Below are 25466 nucleotides of genomic sequence, written 5' to 3'. Positions count from 1 at the left end.
AATTGCCTAGCGGCGCCCCTGGGGGTGGGGTGTAGCGTACCTGCTGACGGTAGTCTGAATAATAGACGTACGCCTTCATTCGAAGGCTTGGCTGTGTTGGCCAGCATGGTAGATCATGGTCTAGCATGGCCATGGCCAGCATGGTCTATGTCAAGTAAACACCATGCGTCGACAGAAATTGAGGTGAGGGTCAGGACTTCCTGACCTCCCCCCCTTTTGTATCCCACCCTGTCTGCAACATTATCGTCAGCAACATCAATGTGGCACGCACAAAGGAAATCCAGCTGGTACAGCGATTCCAGTGCGATGATAGCGACAGAGTGAGCATGGTAAATGTCTTTATTAGCCTCACGGACGCGGAGTTTACATGCCTGGAGTCCACTAGCCGGGCCTTCCAAGGCTCGTCTGGGAATTCACAAAGTCGCCAGCAGTCCCAACAACGTCCATAGCCATGTCCGCTCCACCAGAAGCACCTATTAAAGAAAGTTGCGCGTGCATAAAAAAACTGGGAAATGTTTTGCATGCAAAACCCTATTACACTATAAGCAGAAGTGGTGGAAAATGTCGTGATTTCCCGCCCTGGCCAACGTCCTTAAAGGTGCTTCATTTATAATACTGTGTAATTTGCCAGTTGCGCGGGTATGGGTTCTGTATGGGAACGTTCTGAAGCAGTAGTTTGCACAGAAATCGACCTCTGGGGGTATACATCCCCCTCTGTGAGGGTGTAGAAAAATCTCTGATAAGTTTGGTCTTGTCTGAGTGATCTGAAGTCTGGTCTTCAGAAGGAGGGTCATGTTATCAGTTTCGATGAGATCACCTATCCGCAGTGCCCTCTTCTTGACGTGTGGAACACTGTCAAGTCTCATGCACTGTGCTATTTCCCAAGACACTGAGAGCGCCGGGACATGGTATGGAATACGTCTGCTCCATCGCTGACATTGCAGAGAGTGAGAAGCATAGACACTCAAAAGTGGCAATATAGTGAACGTACCTGCGTTGCCGACGAACCTTACAGTTGCCTTCATTCCTTTTCCTTGGGAGCTCTTCATGGGACTTAGTATGACCACCATTTCGTTTGTCCTGGACCTTAATGTTTGACCGGGATTGAGTTCTTTGCCACAGTACCTAAGGGAACCATACACTTTGTATTCACGAGGCCCCCTCTTATACAAGCATGCTTGCAGGTCCACGAAGGATAATATAACGCTGGCTTATATAGTGGGAAAGTGTGGCGTTGTCTAGTCCTATAGCATCTTATACATACAAGGTGACAACTTCGGAAATTCTCCAACCCTGTAGAGGACAAGCAAGAATGTCACCTCTTACACAGATCCAACCGTGGCTCGAAACAAACCTCGAATATTTAAAACAAATCTCTCCGGCGATATCCTTGACATAAGACTGAAGGGCACACTTTTAGGAGCGTCGGGAATTTGCGGCATTACAGCTAAATATATATATGTATTTATTTTAGTTCCTATTATAAATCAACCCCGCTCGAGTACTCAGAACGCAAAATATAAACGCCGTCAGTGCCGTCTCCGCTCTCCGCCCCACGTTGGAAGACCGCAAGCTGCTGTGGTGAGGCGAAAATCGGCGTTCTAGGAGCAATGTTGCCAGACGCGTGACAGACTCCACACTTTATGACGTCATAGTTTTCAAAGCTATAAATTAATTTTATAATACCATCGCGTCAAGTAGATTACAATGACAGAAATTCGGCTGCATTCTGCAGAAACGAGATTTAGCCCGTACTCCGTGTAGTGGCACTTTGGACACCCTCGAAAGCACGGAACACTTTACTTGAAAACGTAAAGCGATCTCAATTTGTTACACGAGAGCGTTCAGCGTCACTTGCACCTCTGTGGTGACGGTTATAGCCGTACATGTCTCCTCTGTAACGGTCTTTCGTTCTGATCTCAGCCCGCTCTACGGCACACGTGCCGTGATACCGACTGGAAGGTCTGTTTAGCCTCGGCTGAATGCTGAACTCGTCAATGGTCATCTCTACCCTTTGGTCAGCTGGTGCCTGAAACGGTCGAAAAGATACGCTGTGTTTCTCTCTTTCTGGCTCTTTTTCATCGTCAGCTCACTTGTATCCACCAGGTGCAACCTTCGTCGTAGGGCACATTTCTTTCCGGAAACCCAGGAGTTTCGAAGCTTCCTTCTGTTGTCACATTCCCACCGCAAGATGGCTCACCTAGGGAAACCGGAACGTATCACACATTATTCCTTAACTCGTAAAACTGTGGCGGTGTGAGACCGTGTATCCACACGAGCGCGACACCGCCGCGGAATATTCTGGTGGAAGAAAGGGGAAAACTTCTCACGGGGTAGAAGCTGATTCACACAGCGCCGGGATATCGGCAGCGGCGTAACAATGCAACACCGCCTAGGTGGTAGTGTTGGTACCGCGCACAGAGCAGACGACACCATCGGCCCTGTAGTCTGCTACGGCGTGTCGTCTGCTCTGCTCGTTGCTGCGCCTTGGGATATTTCCCGTGGTTAGAAGAGCACGAAGGAACATGGCGTTGAACGCTCACGTGACAGCAGAAAACAGCCGACAGTTTGCGCAAATTCCTGCCCTGGAGTATTGTGGCGAATGTCGCTCGTGTGAAGTGTGGGCACACGGAGAGAGCCGACTTACGGTAATAGTCGCCATTGATGTCTTGGCATTTGTCTCCTGCTGTGTTGTCGGGGCAGACGCACTGACATGGCTCGTTTCTCTCCGCTGTCGATGGTCTGAAGAGGAATCCCTCGTTTTGGCAATTCAAGTCCTTGTTCGGACATCCGTCTGTTAAGAACAGTGACCTATTGATGCGCCAGACTCGTTGCAGAAACGGCGTGTAGCAGGACAGTTCAATCATGAGAAACCACAAACGTGTGAGTGACGAAAAAGGGTTGCAACACTTCGTTCCATATATGTTACTCCAAATAAATGTGAAAGACAATTATTTGAATCTTCATTATACATTTTACTTCGAAAGGGTAAACGATGCGTAGAAAATTTGCACTGCAAATACCGAAACGCTTTTGACTCTGACATCACTGCAGGCACGTCCGCCAGTGAGGCAGTGCCAGAAAGGCCACGCGAATGGGAGTAGCTCCGACTGCCAATGGGAATGGGAGTAGCTCTCGTTCCTCTGACGTCAGAGCTTGACGCGTACGTGTGTTCGAGGGTTTATACCTCGAACCACATGTATCAAAGTGTCGCAACCCTTTTAACTTGTGTGAAGGGAGGAGGGAAGGAAGGAGAAGGGAAGGCAAAAATAAAGGCAAGGACGAACCACTGCAGGAGTACATGAGGTTTGCAAGTCTTCTGTCCCTGAAGCTGAGTCCTTTGTTTCCCATTCGGAGTTGCATGTGGGGATTCGTAGTGACAATGGTGTTCTTCGTAAAAGGCGAAGCACTGAACGCCTAATGGTAAAGAAAGGATTGGAACAGAATGCATGAACGGGCACAGGCAAAACGTGCATGAAATGCACGTATAGTTTGTGGTTCTGTGGAGCGCTCAACTTGCTGTGGGAAGGCACCCACCGTGTGCTTTTGGGTGTAAGAACATCGTTAGTAGCTAAGTGTTTCTCCTCGTCTTCACTAGAGTCACTAGAGTCATTATTTAGTGACTCTAGTCTTCACAATGTGTCTCACGTCACTTCAGGTCTCGCGACATCATAATTGGCGCGATATCATCTTTTGTTCTTCCTTTCTGTACGACTGCATCCACCAACTATTTAGCATACATCAAGAATACTACGCTTAGTCTGCTCAAGCCGCATTTAAATTATCACGTGACATTAGTATTTCTTCTCTTTCGCCACCGAAACGTGTAGCATGTAAATATTCAATGAAGTGAGTACTGTTCTTACTTTCCTGAGCGATTTTTTTTCACACCCTGCGAAGAATACTTCACTGGGCAGGTTATGTAATGCGAACCCTATAGACAACAGTAGCTCAGAATATCATACTTTTCTAGTGTGATATAAACCCCCAGCACCCGGCCAGACAGATTAGCTGTTGAAGATTAGTCGTTGATAGATTAGCCAGAAAAATTAGCTGTTGAGTACCTTTATAGGAAAACAGTGATCACGTGGTCGTAGGAAGCTACGGACGGACCTACACGATGGTCGGCCGTATAAATCTATCGTTTATCCATTCTATAAGATGTCCTCGGCTCCCTGAGGCGCGTCTCTCAGCATGCCCGTAGAATGCCCTCTGGCTTTCAGCAAGAAACTAAACTAAGAAGTACGAAGGTGACAGAGGAGACAGATAAGGTGCGCACCCCTTGAGAGTAGTGCATGACTGAAGTGATGTCATATGGCACGTTGCGATTTCGATCGTACGTTTGCATGAACTGGCTATACTTATCAACGGGGATGTTCTCCCACAAGATGCGGATGCTGCCGTCTCGATCGGAGCGGGACTGTTCATGGAAGAAGCCAACAGCGTGCCCCAGTTCGTGCACCACGACTGAGACCTGCGCATCACAAGGAGAGACAGAGAAGGCATCAGGATACATAAAAAATCGCTGGATCTGGGAAAGTAGCGCCATCTTTTCCCGCAGCGACCTTGGCCGCAGCATGGGTTGGTATGCTACGGCCGCCATTTTTCCTCCAAGGTCGCGGCTACAAAGGTCAGAGGATGCCGCTGCTTTTACCAACCCAGTGACTTTAGATACATGTAGCAAGGAAAGGTGCGTGACCTTGTGGCCTTTTGTACGCACGCGCGTTATAGCGCGCGCTATAGCTATACCCTAACGTACGATCCGTAAACAGTGACTTATCTTGTACCTCTGGCCGTCTTATATAAGCCCTGCTTGAAATATACAGAGCCGGCATGCACTTGAACGCATTAATAAATGCCAAACCTTAAAGCCTTACTTGAAATACAGAGTGACATGGACTTGAGCTTATCTTAGCTTGAGCTTATCTATTATCTCTATGGCATAGGCGGCGCATATATGCCATAGAGATAAGTGGTATAGCTCAGGGCCTGCGATGGACTTACGTTGAGGACATTCCTCTGGTAGTGTCCTCAGTAGCCTCAGTAGTGCTTCGGGCACGAGCTACAGTCCTCAACACTGCTCCTGCGTAGACCACTACTATATCTACTGAGGACACCACTGAGAAATTTTCTCAATGTTCGTGTACGCGGGCCCTGGTCTATGCTTAAACACACTGGCGTTACTTCACAGTAAAAAGCATACCAAAGCACGTGGAACGAATGTAACGCTTTCCTTATTTCACAGACAAGGTGTTATTTCCAGCCATGACTGTATATCGATCGTTTTGATGACGAATCTTCAGGAGATCTACTTACGTGCTCACAACCCTTGCCAATGTTCAGATCTTGGGGGCCCAACTGTTCTTCCATGCCCACCTGAGACCAGCACCTTCATTCAAAATTAGCATGCTTAGCCTTTCCCACTATATTCCTGTGCAACACGATCGGGATATACACATCAACGGTCAACCTACCCAGCGTTATCTGTGCGGAAGTTGATGTACCACAGGTTGAAGACGGACCTAGGCCTGAACTTGAGGCACGTGTTTTCTTCCCAATGTCTCATGGACTCCTGGATGACGCCTCTCACCTCTTCGTTTACGGCTGACATATTACAAATGAAAAGTAGTCGTACATCATTTTTTTTTAATTTTCCGAGTACTATTACTTACTTACTTACTTACTTGTTAATTACTATATATTAAAACTTACTACGTGAGCGAATCCCATTCACAGAATGGTCTTCAAAGTGCCGTTACGAACTCAAAGATGATATTTATTTCGTTTCGTATCATAAAGCAACGTCGCACAAAGACTACGCTTGTGAACATGGCGCGCTTCCACGAATTTTTCGAAGGAACCCGCAAAGTTCCATAGTTTCGGACTCTCGAAGAGCAGGTGACGTCACCACGAGCTCTGTCGCTTGTCTCCTAGCAACAGCGCGTGCTTCTTCCCGGTCCCCGCTCTCCGGCCCACGCTGGAAGACTGCTAGCAGCTGTGATATGAGGAGAGGGAGATCTATACCTTGGATGAGCAATGTTGCCAGATGCGTGGCACATAGCACCCCTTGTGACGTCATACTTCTCAAAACTAGAAATTAATTTTGGGATACTTCTGCGCCGCATAAAGAAACGATGGTTTGGGAAAATACAGCATAAGCCACGTGGGTTGCAATGGCAGGAATTCGGTGCTGCAGACCTGTAAAAATTACGTTTCTAAAAAAGTAATTGAATTACGATTACAACTAGATGTTCATAAAAGTAATTAAATTACAGTTACGATTACAAAACAATAATTGTTACTCAATTTCAGCTGCAGTTAACTACGAAAGGGAAATTGCATTCATTTCAATACATATTAACACATATTTCGGTACATATTTTTGCCGTATAACTTTCCTGTACATTTAATGAAAAGGCAAGACACGAGATTTTTTTAAATTCCGTGTTAGCGCCACGAAGCAACTGTGGCTATGAGCGGCGTACTGTCGTAGACAGATGGAGAGCGAACAGCAGGAAGGAGGGCAGTTAGTATGCGTCCTGGGTCGACTTCAGGGGGAACTGTGCCGCTATTCGTCTGGAATGCCTTCGGAAAAGCCAGGGAAAACCTCAGACAGTACAGCCGGTGCAAGGATTCGAACCCGTGTCACCTCCCAGTCTCGGCGTGGAAAAAAAGCGATCATCCTAACCACTATATGCTACGGGAGCTGGCCGAGACTTATTTAGTCTTAGTTAGACTTATTTAGTAGTTTAAGGGCTGCTGGTTCATGGGCAAAGGCGACCTTGTGTGCAAGGAAGTTGATCCGCATTGAGGCAGCCCAATATAGTACTTGGAATTTCAAAAATGAGTGGATGATTGAAGAAAATAAGAGCCCCAAGTCATTACCTTACTTTGCTGGCGTCACTGAAATGTGACATCTGGGAAATCAACTCTTTCCTGAAAAAGTCTTTGTATATTGCCTGCATTGTCATTCTGTATTACCCTTGTGTTGTGTTACCCGCTGCACTGTGTTTGAAAGCGAACGCTTGTTTCAAAGAGCGTGCCCCTTGGTCTGCTAATTAGAAAGCGTCTGTAAAAATACATGTTGACGCTTCTATTTCACTATACTCTATCAGAACAGAATATGTTCTAGTAGAAGGGAGAAGAAGAACAGAACAGAGAAAACGTAAATATAAATATATCTGTTGCGAATGTCTTGCACTTCAGCCGGCTTCGTGTCTTATAATGTTTCTGACTCAACAGGGCGACAATACCCGTTCCTTTGTCATCATCACTGCAAAACTCGAAGACCATAGAATAAGAGAGAGTGAAATGCTGCGTCACTTAGGCGGACCTGGGAACCCCAGTACATCGCCTTCTCCCGACCATCCTTTCCTCCTTTCCTGTGATACAGATCACACGGCGCACAAGGAGATCTCTGCAGCCATCGCTTGTCACAGTATACCCCTTCAGCCGTATCACTGCCCCGACGCACTTACAGCCCCGATAAGAAGGCCATTAACCACTGCTACGACTTCCAAAGGTGTGCGCAAAATACGCGGCTACCCCAAACAGAGGAGCGTTTATTGTTCTGCGAAGTACAGGCAGAGCGCCAGTTCCCGTGAGTGTAATTAGAGGATGCAACAGTGAGGTGCTGGCTGTTGATCAGTGTGAGCGCTTCAAGGGGACAGCTTGTCTGCTAAAAAAAAATGCCACGCGGGAAAATGGAGACGAACTCCAGCAAGGAGGACCCGAGTTGTGATATGGCTGGTTCGTACGAAAGACGCCGAAGCGACGCCGAGCTAGACGAAGCAATGGGAACGCCGGAATCGTATTTCGACCGCACGCGACAGTCTAGGCGAGCGTCGCTTATGGCACAGCTTCATATACAGCTTCTGGAGCAGAAGGATCACCAGAGAGAGCAGCAGGGTATGTAACATTGTTCATTTCTGGCAGGCAAGAATAACGCTGAACATGAAAGCACTGATGTTCTGAGGCTGGAACAACATAGAAGGGACAAATACATACAAAGCCTCAATTTGCCTAAGAAATTAACGATGAAAGATGTACAGTAGCAAACCATAGCCATGGTGAAACGAAGAAAAAAATAAACAAAAATCGTAGGCTGTCATCCTCGTGCTATGGTGGAGTAGAGTGTGTGGAGTCTACGAAATGTCATCACACGACAGTTATAGCCATTACCCGAATTCAATACCGGACGATAAATTTCGTTTCCGTTTCTGGTAATGAAGGAGAGTGGAATGCATTTTTGTTTCTGTGTCGTTACCATCTCCAATTTCGGTATAATATACGTTTTCTATTTCACAAGTTTCATAATTCAGTGCAACTTTATTTTCAGCTTTTACTTTGCAAATTATGAAAGTAAAGTTGCAGATTATGTGAGATGTTCCAAGTACATGTAGAACTGCAAAGCATTGCTGTGCAATGTTACAACATGTAACTGTATGCGACAATGTTACAAGAAAAAGGGACATGGAAGCAGAACCAGCTACAGCTGGCTAACCTTTTCAGTGACTTTCATCTTTCATCAAGAATAACGCGCCTCAAATTTGTATGTCCTTATTGAGGCTTCTGTGTTCTTTCGAACGTTCTCAAATGTCTATGCATAGCTCCAAGAGCAATTCCGAATTGTACTGCAAATAATGGTTTAAAATGTCTAAATGATGTGTTTTTTTTTCTCTAATGGTTGTAAATAATGGTGCAGGTTTCCTACTTTTAGCGATCTCGAATTTATGTGCGATCAAGAATCCGTTCATAACGCACATGCACACATGCAAGCTACACATCCGCTGTCGACTTGACACCGCTGGAAAGTCCGTGAACAAGCGAACGGATGTGTAATTAGCACGTGACATAACAACCACCACCTGCGTTGAAATCGTATATTCGTTGTGCTGCAATGCTGTGCAATGCAATGCAAGCTTCACTTGTACCTGAGTAAATTAAAATTCAGACGGCTCTCTCGCAGCTCTTTTCTTGGACAACCTGAGACAGCTGTATCTATAACATGTTCTGTACACTACATCAGGCCCATGTTACATTGAGGTTCACTAGCACTGTCGATTCGCCTTGACACCCTTATCATATGCGATTATACGTCCCGGGCTACATAGAGATATGCACCTACACCACCATTCGATGCGCATGACTGACATCCGTCCTGAATACTGTCGAATTCCTGCCTGCGTTAGACTGTAATATACGCTATAGCTTCCCTTGAAGCAATAAGGTATAGAGCTCCGCATTTGTTTCGTCGTCGAGAAACCGTTATTTCTTTTTATGATATCTCTAAGAAGGGCGGGGCGCAGTACGTACAGGAATGGTAGCTGTAGTAGACAACGCCACCGGGCCACTTCCTCCAGAACATGGCCGTGCCTTTCCGATGTAAGGGGCTTCCCAACGTTTCTTGAGATACGGCTAAATCGCCTTCCACCAAAGTGAGCCCCCGATCAGAGAGATCCACGGGGTCGTTAGTCAGGACATCCCACTGCGTGTGTAATTAAAATTATGGTAACGCACCCATACTCGTACGTGTCGACAAGGCGTGTTTTTACAATAGACCTCTACCCGAGAAACGGACGTTGGTAGACAAACTGAAACCGAAACAAATCGGAAGAGGACCACCGTAATCCCCTCAAGACTGTAGCTTTCGGGCACGACCTTGTTCGCCCCCTAGCCTCGAACGTAGTTCAACTCTACCAAATTGGTGGCGCTGTCGAACACTATGACGTCATTTGTTTGCAAACAGGGAGAGGTCTATTGTTAAGATCTGTAACGAATGAAAAGAAACATCGTGTGTAATGTAGTAAATGTGGCTTTGAGACCTACCGATACGTCAGGTTCATCTTCTTCGGGGTCCTGTTGAAAAGCAATGTATATTGTATTAACAGGATGCACAGGCCAAGAGAAATACATTTTCTGCGTCCACATAGAACGGCTTCAAAGAATTATTGTGCACGACACGAAGACATCAGACACGACATCTGTGGATACGCAACATGCAGAGGCTTTCGCGTTCCTCCCAGGGGAGTCTAGAAATTCAAGGTCCCCAGGGTTCCTTGAGTGCGACACCGCATATTCTCTTATACCATTGTACGCACATCTAGGAGGTTCATGCTCGCAGAAAAGAAGTACACTCATGATAGTCAGCTTTCATATCGCTGAGCAATCATTATTTCAATTATAATCATTTACACTAAAAAGAAAACACCAAAAAGGATAAAAAGTCAAAAAGCGAACTAAGCGCAATTTGAGAGCATTTTGAGGTCATTTCAGCCATTTCCCAGCACTGGAACTGTATGGAAATTCTGCCGTAGAACAGTACACGTTTTTCAAGGCAGCTTCTTATAGTTTTTGTGAGCATATACGTCTTTTCACAGTCCTCGTTGTTTTTTCTTCAAACGACGGGTAGTGAATCAGCTGTAAACAAACGAAATCAAACTCTGAAATATAGGAAAATAATAAACTCCGTAAACAACCTTCCGAATATGCAAAAAAAAAAAAAAAACTCCGAAGACTCGGAAGGAAGCCTAATGGTTACTTCCAACTGGAACCCTCAAGAGGGCTTTATTCTTCCAAGGGGGAGTTTGCAAGATTGTACTCATTCTTCTTAAAGAGCTTATATTTGAAAGTGAACGTTCGTTCTTACCACATTCAGCACTGTGCCAGCGAATACCAACAGCACCCAGAAGTAAATAATAATGTGAACCATAGCCCGAAGGAATTAGGCGGAATCTTCAGCTCAAAGTAGCCTCCAGTGGCCTGTTAGCATCCGCAGGTGCGCGCGTTTGGCTCGGTGCTAAGCTCCATGCGGGTTGGGTTGTCGCAGACAAATTGAGGTACTCTACGGTTAGTCATTGTCAGCATGTGTCAGTGACCCCCTGATTCCGTGTGTTGTGGCAGTCCCTTGCGAAACTGCAGGATCTGTATGCAGGAGGCAGCTGTGAGGTCAGGGGCGGGTCCAAAGGGTGTGGGGGGTTCAGGATGTCCTGACCCCCTCCTCAATTTCTGTCTTCACATAGTGTTTAGTTTACCTAGATCGCGTATCGACTACGCTGGCCAAAGCTTTGCCCCTCTCTCAGAAAAATTCTATATCCGCCCCTGTTTGATGTTACCCCCCTAAGTTATGTTAGACACACACGTAGAAGCTCAGATAATTCAGTCTTCGTTAGTGATTTCCAGAAAACTGTTGAAGAATAAATAAGTTTCTAAAAGGAGGTATCTGCTCAATACAATCGAGTTTTTTTTTTTTTTAAATGCTGTTACTGAACAAGTACCCAGTATAGCTAGAGTTATGCAACTTCCTATGGTGCCTTGTGTCTGTCGATCAGAGTTGTCTCGAGATGAAAAGGCATGAACTATTAATTGATTAATTAGTGTGCCTGCCAGACTGCCTGACCACAGGTGTGATAGAGAAGCACTTATTTTATTATTGAATAAAATATTTCGTATTAAATTTATCCGCCACTCCTCGTACATCGCTGTTGTATATTCCGTTTGCTCGCGAACGAGCCTCGCTGGGCATTGCTGTAACGCTGTACAGGATCAGCACAAATAGGCAAATAACGACAACCACAAACAGGCATGTTGAAACCAGAACTGCAAAAAGACGCGCGTAAATTTGCCCGAATGCAGCGCCAATCTTATCATAGTGAGTCTGAAGAGCAACCTTTGCAGGCTTCGTCGGCTTCGCATTGGATTTCGGTCAACTCTGTGGTTGCCGTGCAGGAAGATACTCGGAAAATAAGCAAACACCAGTATTACAGAAAACGCTGCGCATGAAACTTGCCCAGCATAGTAATTTAAACGGCACGTTTGGTGGTGAGGGTGCTGTTGGTATTAAGTGTTAAAAGCTTCATATCCGGCCAAGCACAAAACTTCGTACTCACGTGACGTCTGCTACGTCTATCAACTTCGAAAGAATATGCCGTTTTCAAGCACAATCGGTGGTGTTCTCACTGCTTTGCCTGATGACATTGAAAAAGGAGGTTGGTGTTTTGCCTTATACCATCACATCGTTACTGTATAGCAGTATTAGGCAACGACAGTAACAGTCGTAGCGGTGCGGGTACTCCCATCCCATTGCGCACTACGTTTCCCCTGTGCTTCACTTACACACTTCAAGATCAAGTGAACATTGCCAAGGTTCGCGTAGAACACACTGAACAAGGAATGCTCTCTGCACTGGCAAGAGTGCCGACGTAGTGGTTCTGAACACTGATTGGTGGTTTTTCGTCATTATGTAACCAGCAGCTTCACAACATTATACTCGCACACAGGGTCACTTCATCAATTATTTTCTTTTTTAGGTGTACTGGCCGCTACGAGTGTGCTGCACCAGCGTGCAAATGAGATACGACAGCAGCGGGTTAACTGGCAGTCATATTTACAGTACGTTTCTTTGTACCTTATGCCTCTGTGTAACTTCGCAATTCTTCAGTGTTACATGGGAGTGAACGTTTTTACTCCCATGCAGGAGCCAGATGATTTCCGAAGAGGACTACAAATTTATCGTCGAATTTGACCAGGGCAGTCTCGAGACCCGTGCCATCCTCTTGCAACAGCAGCGTCTACAGTGTGCACGCACCTTTTTCAATCTTCTGGTGCAAATATCTAAAGACCAAACCATTCAGTACCTGCTCATTATGCTGGATGAAATGCTTCAGGTGAGTTTGCATCAAAGCGAGTCTGGAACCGCCCACCAGTTGTGAGCCCAAGGTTTCGTCCAACTATTTGCTATGTGTAGATGCTGCGTATAATTATTCATTCGGCAATGCCTGACAGTTTTGGAAGTAAACAAGAAAAACGAACTACACACATTACGGTGAAGGGCACAGAGAGACATGGTCAAACAAAGACAGACAACAACTTCTCAGTGAGATTTCTCAACAATACCTCTTCGAGAAACTGTGGTCGGTCTTTGTTTGACCCGTGAATGGCATAAGTCTGGGTAATGGTTAAAAAAACAACAACAACATCAAGCTGCACATTTGAAACACCAGATACCGAGGATCTGAGGAGACTACAGGTTTTTCCGCCGATTTTAATCCAAGTGCCATCGAAATTAATCCATGTGCCATGCAAATTTTATGGGGCATGGATTTATTTAGCTGGCACTTGGATTAAAGTCGCCGGGAAAACCCGTAGACGTGGAGCCACCCCAGGTGTTATGCATTGTGCATATGTATTGTTCTCTCCTGACAGGAGGACAAGACACGTGTGGAGATCTTCAAGGATTTCTGCCGTAAGAAAAAGGAGGCTGCGTGGACACCTTTCCTCAGCCTGCTCGAACGTCCAGACGGGTTTATTGTGAACATGGTTCGTGTATATCTGCTGCGTACATATCTGGTGTTCCTTACAACCGTGTAGCACTTACTCAATTTGTGTTGCTTTCTTTCTCTCTCTCAGACCAGCAGAATTCTTGCAAAGATTGCCTGCTGGAGCCAAGAGCTGATGGATGGCGCGGACCTGCAGTACTACCTCACTTGGCTTCGAGACCAGCTGAGGATGCCTGTGGGTATAAATCTCAGTCGGCGAACTCACTTCTGTACTATTTTGAGCAGATTTGTGAGCAGAATGGAATGTCTCTTTGCAGAATAATGAGTACATTCAGTCAGTGGCAAGGTGCTTGCAGATGATGCTTCGGATCGATGAATACAGACTAGCGTTTGTTGCTGTTGATGGAATATCGACGTAAGTACAGTTTGGACGCAGCTGTTGATGAGATCAACCCACTGACTCGGCGAACAATCGCAAAAGGAGAGCGGGGGAAATGTTGTAACTTACGACTTTACGTAGCTGGTAAAGTCGGATGTCCTTAATAAGATTGTTCATTTTGGTAAGCTACAGTTTGCGATGAATATATGCAAGAACATCCATGAAATGTTACGGCGCAGTAAAAACAAATGATTCTCTGAATGTTCCTGCAAATACCTAGCTACACTGAGCATGTGGTATGCAGATAGGCATGTAAACAACGGTAAATGTATACCAGCACCTCCTTCAGTGCTGCATACTTTGCGACAGTCAAAGTGGGGAAAAAGATTCTTGCAGAGTGGCTCTTTTGCTGCCTTGCCTGTTTGTTTTTAGAAAGAACAATTACAACACTGACTAGTAGGATTACCACAAAAAACAATACGTATAAAATTTCATTTAGTCGGGAACATTGCCAGTACTCAATATATAAAACTTTCTATTTCCTTCAGATTAGTGACTGTTCTTGCCGGACGTGTGAACTTCCAGATCCAGTACCAGCTCACTTTTTGCCTTTGGGTGATGACCTTCAATCCAACCTTAGCTGAGAAGATGAATAAGTATGCTACGCCGGTTCAGTTTGTCCTTCTATGGCTACATGCAAAAAAGATAAGCGTATCGAGAAATATCTTTTTTCTACACAGGTTCAGCGTGATTCCCATCCTGGCCGACATACTGAGTGAATCCGGGAAGGAGAAAGTAACCCGAATTATCCTCGCAACCTTCAGGGTGGGTTGCGGTTTACTGCTACTGATTACTCTGTTTGTGATCCTGAACTGTAGATACTGCCATCCACCCTAAGCCAAGCCAAGCTAAGCCAAGCCAACAATGCCAACAAAACCTTAGCTGTAGCTAAGGGGTGAGCAGAAAGTGCCATATTCACTGCTCGTTGCTGCCTAAAGCCTTATAACATACCTCTCCAGGGCTCTGTTTTAACCCTTTGGAGGGTGCAGAGCGCACCAGTGCGTCTCTCTCTTTGTGGTGCTACGGCGCTGCTTTGAGAAGGATGTTTGACTGCTCGAGGTTTCTCCGGGAAACTGTGACGCCATCTGTGGGCTATTTTGACGAGCATAGCAAATTTTTGCAAAGTGCAAAACTGTCTTGTTGCGGAATGAAAGGTCGCATTACCTTGACAGGAACACGAAAGACAGAGACTTGGCGAGACACCTTGTATATCAGCTTTGCACCTTTTGACCGAGCTGGCTTACATTTTTACTGTGCAGAACTTGATCGAGAAACCAGAAGACACAGAGATCCAGCGAGACAATGCCATAGCAATGGTGCAATGCAAGGTGTTCAAGCAGCTGGAAATTCTGCAGGGCAAGAAGTTTGATGACACTGACATTGTCGAGGACATTGAATTTCTGGACGAGAAGCTGAACGCTAGTGTCCAGGATATGAGGTAACAATGCAACACGTGCGAAGCGAGATACTGTAATATGCTAGCAGTAACGGCGTACACTGTCTAGCGCTTGGTGGTGATAGCGCAGCATTTGATCTTCTCCAGTTCCTTTGACGAGTACGCCACAGAGATCAAATCAGGCCGTCTCGAGTGGGGCCCAGTGCACAGTTCCGACAAGTTCTGGAGAGAGAATGCAGACAAGCTCAATGAAAGGAATTATGAACTGCTCAAGTATGAACTTTCGACTCTTACATTGTCTTGTTCTTCATGACTTATTAGACAGGGTGCCCAGAAGTTGTCCTTAGTTCAACATGATTCTTACCGCACTACATTGAAGGATGTGCAACTTATTCATTTGCCTTTCAGGATCCTCGTTCACCTCCTCGAGTCGAGCAAAGACCCACTAGTTTTGAGCGTTGCAGCGCACGATGTTGGTGACTATGTGCGGCACTATCCACGTGGGAAACAGTGAGTGGTGGACTTAAACAACATTATTTCGTAACTTGTTGCCCTCCTGCGACTTGCAGTAAGGAACAGGGATCATTTTATCTACTAGTTACCAAGTATACAGATGAGCTGAAACTTTGCTGTGTGATATTCAAGGGTGATAGAGAAGCTTGGCGGCAAACAAATGGTGATGCAGCTGCTCAGCCACGAAGACCCGAATGTCCGATACGAAGCATTGCTCTGTGTGCAGAAACTCATGGTGCATAACTGGTAAGCAAGCATTTTGCAATGATGCTTCCCCACTAAAAAACATGTTTGCAGTGCAACTATGTCATAGTATGGTTAAGGCCCCGGGTTTTCCGCGATTCCGCGGAATCCTTCGTTTTCCACTGGATTTCATGGAAATCCAGTTGGGTCGAAGGACGCGATTGGCGCGATGTGGACGGTTACTACGAGGTGCAGCGTCTCAGGAGAAGTATTGCACACTCACGCAAAAGAGCGTCGGATAAAAGCACGTGCTGCACACGCTCCCAACTGCTCCAAGGTGCATGTGACCCTTCGACATACCGTATTTATTTGCTTATCTTGCGTCATCACGTAATTTGCGCACCCCTAGTTTAGTACTAAAAATGAGAAGAAAACAACAAATCGCGTAATTTGCGCACACGCGTTTTCACGCGCGTCTCAGCGACCGTGGTGATTGCTTTTCACAACACCATCAGTGCTACCGAAGTTATTGCAGTGCTTTTGTTTGACTTGCGCACACTTTCGGGTAATGGTCCACTGACGCGATGGACGATATTGTAACTCGAACTACAAAACGTAGAAAGAAACGCTGGACAAACGTGCTATGACAAACCTTACAGCACAACGTGACAAAGTTGGCAAACATAGCGTGCTTTCGGTTGTCAAGTGCTACTAGCGGAGTCTTCCAGCAGCGTCTCGACGTATTTCACCGTTATGTGAGCGGTAGCGGGCCGGCATTTTGCGTCACGACCATCAGCGGTCGTGCAGTATTTGGGTACTTATTTCGCGCTTGCGCAATGCAGTGATAACGTCAATATCGGCTCTACCGAGAGCCTATGCGACCAGCATACTAAAACTTTGAAATTTTGCGTCCTTTGAATACCGTAACGAACGTTCCCGCGCAATTTGTGCACAAATCGCGCTTGCGCAATGCAATGAAAACGTCAATATCGGCTCTACCAAGAGCCTATGCGACCGGCATACTAAAATTTTGAAATTTTGCGCTGTTTGAATACCGTAATCAACGTTCCCGCGCGATTTGTGCACTCCCAACATTTCAGACTTTTTTTGGGAGAACAAGTGCGCAAATTATGCGAGTAAAGATGGTAATTGTGGGTTTTGGAAGGGAATGAGGGTGCTTGCTCCGAATTTAGCGTCTGTTGCGATCAAGTATTTGTCAATTCCTATAAACTCTGTAGATGCTGAAAGATCTTTCAGCAGGTATAAAATGATTGTAGGCGAGAGACGGCATTCGCTGTCAGAGGAGAACAAGATGTAATGCTGAGCCACAACAGTGCTTCCAATCTGTAAGTTTATAAAATATTTTTTGTTCTCACATTATCCAGGAAAATAAATAAATAAATAAATAAATTCAAGCAGCCGTTGATTCCTTGCCGCGGAAAATCGCGGAATTTACAAGTCGGTGCCACGGAATTTTGAATTTGCCGCAGCAGAAAACCAGGGGCCTTAATGTATGGTACAGTGCACTTGCATTATACTTCTGCCATTGTACTTCTTCCATTCTGCCACTGAACCGAACAGATCTACATATTTTCAGTGCCTCTGAACTCGTAAGCAATGCTATTAAAATGAGCACATTACAATCCATTATCCACATCAAAATGAACCAAGGTGTACAAATGTAACCTTCTTACTTGTGTTGTTTCAAGGGAATACCTTGGCAAGCAGCTGGAAAAGGAAACAAGCTCAAGAGCTTCCCAAATAGCTGGCCGTTCATAAGCTGTGCAAGATATCTTTCTGTATCATAATTGCTGTATTTATGTTGTAAAATGGTGGACCATATGTTCCCCTTAATAGCAGTTTTTTTTTTTTTTTTTTCAAATCATTCCTGATTGATTAACTGTTTGGGATTCCATGAACGACTGTTGTTATACAGTATTGCAATGTACTATAACGTACTTGAGATGAAAATGTGTGCTATGTGGCTTGTTTTTCTTTTTTTTTTCTTATTTTTTTCCCAATGCTAGTCACTTGTAGTGTGCAGATGCATATCTCTTCAAAAATAAAGTCTGAGTTGCAGACATCTTTGCAACATTGTGATATATTAGTGTTATAATACAATTTCAGGAACATGAAAAGTACACTATTTTGGAAGTGTCACATTAACATCCTCATCAGTCTCAACACCAGTTTCTTCAAGGAGAGCTGCCTTGCCCTTTGGATAACCTTCCAAGATAGCATCAATCATGTCATTCGCAATACGTTTACGTTTGCGCCATTCCTTTACATACTTCGCATTTTCACTGTAAATCTTTTCCCTGACCTCAGGTTCAACAAACTTTGTGTTTGACGTTAAGGCGTCCAATTTCACTTGCAGCTTTTCACATTCATCTCTGGTCGTCCGGATTTTTTCGACTGCTTCCTCTGTGGTAAGGCTGTTGGTGACGTTACTTAACGCGCTCTGCTGACTCTGAAGCTTTCGATTGAGCGCTTGTAACTTCTCTCCCAAAGTGACAATCTCTTGGTCCATAGCTGCTAGTTCGGATTCTGAGGCCTCTGGAAACTCGCTCTGGTCAGCGAAATAAATCTTCTGCTTTCCATAGGTTTTCTCCTTTATCTTATTATCCTGCGCAAGTTGTTCAAGAGCACGTACGACCGCAGTCTTCCCGTGCTCCTTGTGAAGATTGTTGAATATGTCTGTTGCACTGTACGGCCTATTCTGTGCCTTGAGGTAGTCCAAGACGGACTTTTCGGCGGAGGCGTCCTTACTTTTACTCATGGCAGATCACTCACTGTGTTGTCAGGATGCGCTAATTCTGGCACACAAAAGTATTCTAGCATCGATACACACTATTCCGACTTTTGCTCATACTTGTACTTCACGCAACAAGACGAATTCGCGCTTTTATGCTAGCTTGCGTTCCCTTCCGACAGATGGCGACACAGTCGCGAAAGCGTCTTGATGAAATATTTGGAAAAGTTCGCATTTCTGAAATTATTTCGATATTAATACCCCTGAAAACGCACAGTTTACAAAAACAGTGATTGTGAACAATTGCTGTGTCATTTTCAATACATTTTTGTCGAGAAAACTTCTGACAAGACTTGCTGACGTTACACACCTGAGAGCATGCACGCGGAGAGTACTCTCTCACTTACCTGTTGGAAGTTGGATGTCCGCGGCAGGTGTGCAAAGTTGTGACTTAATGGGTGTGTCGGTAAAGTGAAGTTTACGAGTATGAATGTGTTTTGTGGTGCACATACAGTGTGATGCACACAGGACGAAAGGCATTTCATGGGATTACCTTGTGATCGGATACTTGGGATACCTCAACTTTCGGTAAGTTGAAAAGACAATGGCCCCAGGCGATGGGTTGCCGGTCGGAATGTCTGTGAGGTCGTTGTGTTTTTTCACGATTTAATGGCCTCGATGCATGTGCATTATCAACGTTATACAGTACATGTGTGCGGGTACTGCGTTCAGTGTGCTGCATCCCGGCCCCTTTTGGAAAAAGAAGATAGCAAGGGTGCTGCTTCTGCTCCGATGCCGGGTGATTCGTGTTCTCCATATATTATTCCTCGGAGCAGTGTAACGTTGCAATGTAAGCTTTCAGCATATCTTTTGTCTGCGGGTTGCCAATGGCAATTAACGAAGGAACATAATCCAGGCTATCTTGCTTGTCGGATGTAGCTGTGTTAATTGTCGGACCATCAGCGCTTGCGCCAGCCAGGTGAAGTTCATGTATGAGGTAATCTTTTTATTGGTGTACTGGCCTGCTCCGTTCCGGGGTAGAACTGTTGATCGAGCGGTTCTCCGTATGTAATATCCAAAGCAGCAACTGTTGGACTTTTGGACATTTTGACATGCACGGAGACAGGTACACATTTTGTGATAATATTGCTAAATCCATATTGTGTGTGTGAACTGCAGGACAAATAGGATGGTAGGACGACAATAGACTGATTTATGCAGGACGTAAACATAGTGTGTGGAAGGAGGGGTGCATGTGTCGTGGACTATAAGCAGCAAGGTAACTATTCGACGGACCGCTTCATATTACTGTCACATAGTGCGACTACAGTCAGTTCTCCTTGTTGTGCTGTGTGCGCGCCTCGAATGCAGAAAAGTAGATCAATATGCATTGACAGAATTATATTAACTAACACGAAACACGTATTTAAGTTCATCGCATTATGGAAATGTATCGCGTGATATCCTAGTCACAAAGAGTAGCTCTCTCGAACACGAGCGTGTGAAACTGAGCATGTCACTTTGGCTCACACACTCTGGTACTACTCATTGCAAGGCGGCAACGATACTCCGGAATCGTGTTGTTCAACTCAGTGCTCAAAAGCGAGCTTTCGAGGAGGTACCTGCCCCGCGTGTCTTGTCTGAAAGACATATATTTACTCTGATTTACTCGCCCCTTATATTTACCTTTTTCTTCCTGCGAATTTCATTCAGCCATGCTCCCTGCCTGTTTTCTTTTTTGACACACATAATTTACGGTTTGCTTCCGTGGCCTTTTTTCCCCAAAAAATATCGATGGAGTGAAACACTGCCTCTGTACAGGTACATTTACTCGCCGATACGTCCGCTACATTGGATTATTAAAAAAAAAGAAAGCACAGTAAATGAGAAAGTGTACTTGTCACCCGACGAGTTTCTGCAACTCCCCACAAAGAACCCACCTCCAAAAAAAAGAAAAAAAAATCTACAAAGCAGAGAAAGAAACGTACATTTTACTCCACCAACAGCTTTGACATTGTAGTCTTTATGGCAGCCGAACATTTCAAAGACACGTTACATCGTTTTATGAAAACTTGCAAATTGTACTTTGCAGAATCATATTTAATAAAAAATAATTACATTTAATCAAAATACCAATTTCGTTTTAATCCAAAGGCACCAGAATGTTTATGTAAAAGTTTGGGCACAAAAAACTCCTTTTATATTCTTCCCTGCTCTTGGTGGAACATCACGTTTGAAAACGTAGGTGTAGCAAAACTACAAAATCTCCCAGGTGGGTGCACATATGGACTCGGCCTCAGCGAGACAGGGAAGACCATCCTGAGGATGCTGGGATGGGGGTTACTGGAGGAAACACCGACTTATTTAGCCACCTTCTCCATTTGGAATGTACAATTGTAGCGCACCCTGTAAAGTGACCTCTCGATCCTAATCATGTGCAGGAACCCTTTCCTTGTTACGGTAGCGATCATAAATATAGCACCGTAAAATTAACGGTATCTTGAGAGGGGCTAATCGTTTCTGCGCCGAGGATATGATGACCTTTGCAAGTATATGGCAGCTGTTATGGCATACGAACGAGGGTGTTGTGCCCCCGTTTTGGATCGTGACTTCGCATAATTATATCAACTATACTGGTATATATATAGGGCCCCTTACTCTCTGTACAGAATGACTTATTTCTTTCTTTTCTCTCTCTCTCTTCTTTCCTTGTTTTTTGACACAAGTGCTTCCGTTTCCTTGTGGTATACTCGCTATGAATCTGCTTGTGCTCAGTATCGAGACATTACTTTGTCGTAACAACTTTATTGCGGTGATGATGATGATGGTGATTGGGATATTGGTCGTATTCGACGTTGTGGTTTGTTGCATTGTTGTGGCTGTAAACACAACTGCACTGTACTCTAACGTACTGAAAAAAAAAAAAAAAAATAAAGAAGAAGGAACAGCTGCAGGGACTGCATTTCACGCTGTGTTCCAACAGTCACAGGTACATAATTTAAGTGCATGAATGACAATGACTCTGAATTAAAACGCCAACCGTGATATGTGGAGTGATATAAAATCTTGCGGCATGCATAGGGCGCAATTTGCCAAGAAAGAAACGCTAACTATTTCTTAGTCTGTGTGAGTCGGAAAATTGCTAAGTTAGCTAAGTTATATAGCCTTGTTCCATCAAATTCACGAATAGCGCGTAGAGACTGTTGCAATCAGGAGACCATTTGCGAAGCTCAATGACTATTTGCAGTCCTAGCGAGTAAATTTCGGGACCAGGGGAACAAAATAGGGAGTAATTGTAGTGTAGGGAACTAGAAACTACACTTACTCCCCATTTTACTCCTTGTTTTCTTCTTTGAGTGCGCACATTGTAAACAGGGTGCAACGCATACAGCTGGACTCGACGAACATCTTGGGAAAACAAGCGCAAGTGTCACTTCCATCTTGAGTGGATGAAAGGGCCGATTGTCAGAGCTAAACCCGTCACCTGTCGTTCCGCTTGCTCAAACAATAGAAATTGGATGAACTAAGTCCAAGGTTGACTGACGATAGCCTACAACGTATACGTGCTGGGATTTGCTTGCAGTGCAATGTCCCCTGCGGCAAGATGTCGCGATACAGTTCCGTCCAGGGCCTAGTTCTTCTTTTAAACCGAGTTGTTCCATCTCTTGTAAGCAGGACCCCGCCCACTCTAAGAAACACACACACAAAACGAGTAATTTTACTCCTTTTCGGGACTAAATGTATTGCCACAAAAAATAGTCCCTTTCGGGAGTAAATGAATGTCACAGAGTGGAGACCACATTTCGTGCTCTATTCTAAGAGTCCCACGTACGTAATTCGTGAGCATGCATGAAAATAATTGGAATCAAACCGTCAACCTTGATATATCGAGTGGTATATAAAATCTCGCGATAGACATAGGGCACAATTTGCGAAGAAAGAGGCGCTAACTGTTCCTTACTCTGTGTGGGTGGAAAATTTCTAAGTTAGCCGAGTCATGCAGCCTCATGCCATCAGATTGACGAAGAGCACATATTTTACGTAGACTGTTGCATTCGGAAGACCATTTGTGAAGTGCAGTGGCAATTTGCAGTCCTGGGGAGTAAATGTCGGGGTTAGGGGACTAAAATAGGGAGTAATTGGGCAGACTAGGGGACTAGAAGTTGCAATTGCTCCCCATTTTACTAGTTTTTTTTTTTTTTTTCTTTCTTATAGTGCATAAATGCCTGCGAGCTCAGTTCAAAACCTCGCGATCACAGCTGACGTACGCGCGAAGCTCCTATTCGAGATGCTTTGTCAGCGCACCGAATATTACTCAGCCGCAACAATGTTTCCGCTGACGCTTCCCGACAAGCTATGCCTGATACAAATAATCCGAAGGAGGAAAACTATTCCGAGAGGGTTGCAGGCTGGTAAAAAAAAAAGTGTGGAGCTATCATTTGACCGGCTCGCGGCGAGATGGGTCTCAAATAACCGGTTGAGGATCGTTATAGTACGAATCTCGCCGTATAGTTATATTCCGGAGAATTTGAAGCGTAGCGTCTCAAGGTCAGGAGTACACTTCTTATTTGTTCAGGCATCTTCCTTCTTTGGCCAGCGGGCCAGCGGGATGGATGGCTGGCTGGCCGCCTAGCCGGAGATGCGGAGATCGTGCTTCCTTCTTCCTGGTACGTTTTTCCACGTTCATGTCCGTTGCCTTCGCAGGACTTGACATTGGCAGAGCTCCCACAAAAAGTGGGGGAAATCAAAAGATAAAGGACAACGGTTGTAGGATGTGCGAGTGTCACATAACAGATTGTGTGACCGACGTTGGCGGTAGGCTGGTAGCCAAGATCGTGCTGGAGACTGGGAGGTGGTGGGTTCGAATCCTACCACCGGCTGTGCTGTCTGAGGTTTTCCCTGGGTTTTCCCGAAGACTTTCCAGGCGAATGTCGGCACAGTTCTACCTGAAGCCGGCCCAGGACGCATACGAACTCCCCCGTCCCCTACTACGTCCTTCTGTCCTCTCTCCATCTGTTCACATCTGTACGCAGCTCATAGCCACAGTTGCTTCGCGGCGCTTACACGGTATAAAAAAACAACAGAAAAAAGATTGTGTGACGGCGCAGTTTGTTGCTTGCAGCGATATGGAGCTCGATGTTCGCCCAGTATTTTTAGGCGCTCGGCACAAAAAGTTGAGTAAGTTCTGCAAATGACCCGGAGAAAACTCTGCTGTTTTTGCTGTTAGGTTGGCCGGTTGGTATAAAGGAGAAAATATGGAGATGTTAGGCTTCAAGTCGTTCGCCATAATTTCGTCCTGCTAAAGTCAGCTACGTAACATCTATCCACGAAAGCGGGGCTACAGATATTCCGCACCGACAAAAACGGTGATGATGTAATTGCAATTAACGTAATTTGCACATACTGAGCCTTGCAGGGGTGTAAAGGGGTGAGCGTGACTGTGAGGCTCGGGAAACCGCGGTATACTCTCGGTGCTTTCCTTAGGTTAGTTCCTAATTACTTAGTAATTACCACCCTTTTCTGCAGCGGTTGTTGGCTACGCATTTAATACCTGTTCTATTACTTGGCATGTACTGACAAGTGACGGACACCCTAAGTCACGGGTATTTCCTTAACGCCCGCTGTCATTACAAGTACCTGTCGTTCAAGTTCCTGCGTTTCATTCGAGGAGCTCAGCGGTCGAGGTCGCTTTCGAGGTACGGAAAGCTGTTCCTGATTAGTGAATACTTAGATGAAATCGCAAGTTTCTATGGCAGCCTCTCGTTTTTCATGCATGGGATTCTGTCTCATGTAATTTTTCTTTTTTTTTCTTTTTCGCTAGCGCTTTTTAAATGTACGTGCAAAGGGTTCCGAAGTAGCACTGTTGTACATGGGCCGAATGCAAACGTGATCATCAGGAAAATCTGTGGAGCTGCTTCGGAAATGAGGCTCAGAGAGCAATCGGATTTGATAATGATCGCACCAGGGGGTATGTCGTGAATTGGTGTTGAGTAAACATCCGTTACTCTGCTTAAAGTTCTGTTGTAATCGTTGACCGGTCCTCCTGAAGTAAGTGCAAGCCATTCTGTGTCAGTCATGGTATACCATTCTACGAAATAGTAAACATCTCATTGTGATAACGGGTTTACTCGAGGAAAACGGTATAGGTGTTTCTTATCCTTGTTTTTCCTAATAAAACATCGTATTTATCGTGTCGATAGAACTCCAGTTTTTCACACAGGTGCTTCCGTTTCTCCTTCGAAAATGTTTATGGCAAGTGCGACGAAGTAAAATGGATGTTGACGTGAAGTATGTATTGCTATTAACTGGACGTATAATTTGTACTCCACTCGACTTCTTCGGTGTTCCATATCGTAGAGGCATCAAATAGTATAAATTTGGTCATGAAACACGTCAAATGTAAATCGTTGCTTCAACACTTAATAACTGTCAAAGCTTCGTCCATGGCCTCTACATTTTATGCGCGTGTCTCATATCTTCGTTATGCCTTTCCTTCCAGGAACTTGCCTTTTAAGGTGCTACATTTTTCCGGGTATACACGCACGCACGATGATGTGGGACTGAGTCATTTTTCGAGTGATGTCTCAAACGCTGATGGGCAATAATACCAACCTTTTGATGTCCAAGCACCGCAATCGCAACATAAGATCATTCGAGGCTGCGTGCCTGTGCTTCAAATTAGCCGAAATAATAGTGAATAGGGCGACGTCTAATGAAATCACGAGAGTTCGCACATCAATGTCTGCAACGTATAAGAAAAGAAACGCTCTGGAGCACTGTTCTTCTGCAGTCCATCATCATCCCATTGTTCCTCCGGCGGCTGCATCAGACGATCTCATTACGGGGCAGTGGCCATTACACGGGAATTCGCCCTCTTAATGAGGCGGCCACGTCCAGGGGGTCTTT

At 45.1% G+C, this 25466-nt stretch overlaps 4 protein-coding genes across 6 annotated transcripts in view; 2 read left to right on the top strand and 2 right to left on the bottom strand.

Moving 5' to 3' along the window:
* Positions 1 to 327: 327 nt before the first annotated feature.
* LOC135366936 (blastula protease 10-like) lies at positions 328 to 9370 on the bottom strand. Its single transcript, XM_064599938.1, has 10 exons — positions 9316 to 9370; positions 5475 to 5604; positions 5317 to 5389; positions 4280 to 4474; positions 3288 to 3417; positions 2648 to 2794; positions 2094 to 2200; positions 1887 to 2029; positions 992 to 1125; positions 328 to 473 (listed from the first exon to the last, which is right to left on the bottom strand). Exons 1-10 carry the CDS (start codon positions 9365 to 9367, stop codon positions 382 to 384), a joined length of 1203 nt encoding a protein of 400 aa, XP_064456008.1. The 5' UTR covers positions 9368 to 9370; the 3' UTR covers positions 328 to 381.
* LOC135366935 (V-type proton ATPase subunit H-like) lies at positions 7433 to 17889 on the top strand. 2 transcript variants are annotated; one of them, XM_064599935.1, is made up of 13 exons: positions 7433 to 7908; positions 12309 to 12390; positions 12476 to 12665; positions 13204 to 13317; positions 13408 to 13512; positions 13595 to 13692; positions 14205 to 14312; positions 14397 to 14481; positions 14976 to 15154; positions 15260 to 15385; positions 15521 to 15622; positions 15758 to 15871; positions 17518 to 17889. In XM_064599935.1, exons 1-13 carry the CDS (start codon positions 7689 to 7691, stop codon positions 17585 to 17587), a joined length of 1593 nt encoding a protein of 530 aa, XP_064456005.1. In that variant the 5' UTR covers positions 7433 to 7688; the 3' UTR covers positions 17588 to 17889. The 2 variants fall into 2 exon arrangements, with proteins under 2 accessions (XP_064456005.1, XP_064456007.1); XM_064599937.1 differs by lacking the exon at positions 7433 to 7908 and adding an exon at positions 11670 to 11987.
* A 2-nt stretch (positions 17890 to 17891) lies between these two features.
* Positions 17892 to 18744, bottom strand: LOC135366937 (homologous-pairing protein 2 homolog). The gene has a single exon (XM_064599939.1). The coding sequence runs from the start codon at positions 18585 to 18587 to the stop codon at positions 17952 to 17954; it is 636 nt and encodes a 211-aa protein (XP_064456009.1). The 5' UTR covers positions 18588 to 18744; the 3' UTR covers positions 17892 to 17951.
* A 194-nt stretch (positions 18745 to 18938) lies between these two features.
* Positions 18939 to 25466, top strand: part of LOC135366933 (myosin-VIIa-like) — a 49724-nt gene continuing 43196 nt past the window's right edge. Inside the window, exon 1 of one of the 2 annotated variants that reach the window (XM_064599933.1) lies at positions 18939 to 19148. The gene's annotated coding sequence lies outside the window, so the exon portion shown is untranslated. Of the gene's footprint in view, positions 19149 to 19596; positions 19687 to 25466 lie in introns of those variants that run through there. The other variant, XM_064599932.1, reaches the window with a different exon arrangement.

The sequence above is a fragment of the Ornithodoros turicata genome, chromosome 8, assembly GCF_037126465.1.
Source record: "Ornithodoros turicata isolate Travis chromosome 8, ASM3712646v1, whole genome shotgun sequence".
In the NCBI taxonomy this organism is placed as follows: Eukaryota; Metazoa; Arthropoda; class Arachnida; order Ixodida; family Argasidae; genus Ornithodoros; species Ornithodoros turicata.
Note: the sequence above shows the minus strand (reverse complement) of the source record. Positions and strands in the feature narration are given on the sequence as shown.

Excerpts from the sequence above, each read along its gene's own strand:
- LOC135366937 (XM_064599939.1), bottom strand. The coding sequence starts at position 18,587 with ATGAGTAAAAGTAAGGACGCCTCCGCCGAAAAGTCCGTCTTGGACTAC.
- LOC135366935 (XM_064599935.1), top strand. The coding sequence starts at position 7,689 with ATGCCACGCGGGAAAATGGAGACGAACTCCAGCAAGGAGGACCCGAGT. Across the intron at positions 12,391-12,475 it reads AACTGGCAGTCATATTTACA|GAGCCAGATGATTTCCGAAG; the intron begins GTACGTTTCTTT and ends ACTCCCATGCAG. Across the intron at positions 13,318-13,407 it reads ACGGGTTTATTGTGAACATG|ACCAGCAGAATTCTTGCAAA; the intron begins GTTCGTGTATAT and ends TCTCTCTCTCAG.
- LOC135366936 (XM_064599938.1), bottom strand. The coding sequence starts at position 9,367 with ATGTTCTGGAGGAAGTGGCCCGGTGGCGTTGTCTACTACAGCTACCAT. Across the intron at positions 2,030-2,093 it reads GTTGCACCTGGTGGATACAA|GCACCAGCTGACCAAAGGGT; the intron begins GTGAGCTGACGA and ends CGACCGTTTCAG. Across the intron at positions 1,126-1,886 it reads GACCGTTACAGAGGAGACAT|GTACTGTGGCAAAGAACTCA; the intron begins GTACGGCTATAA and ends TGGTTCCCTTAG.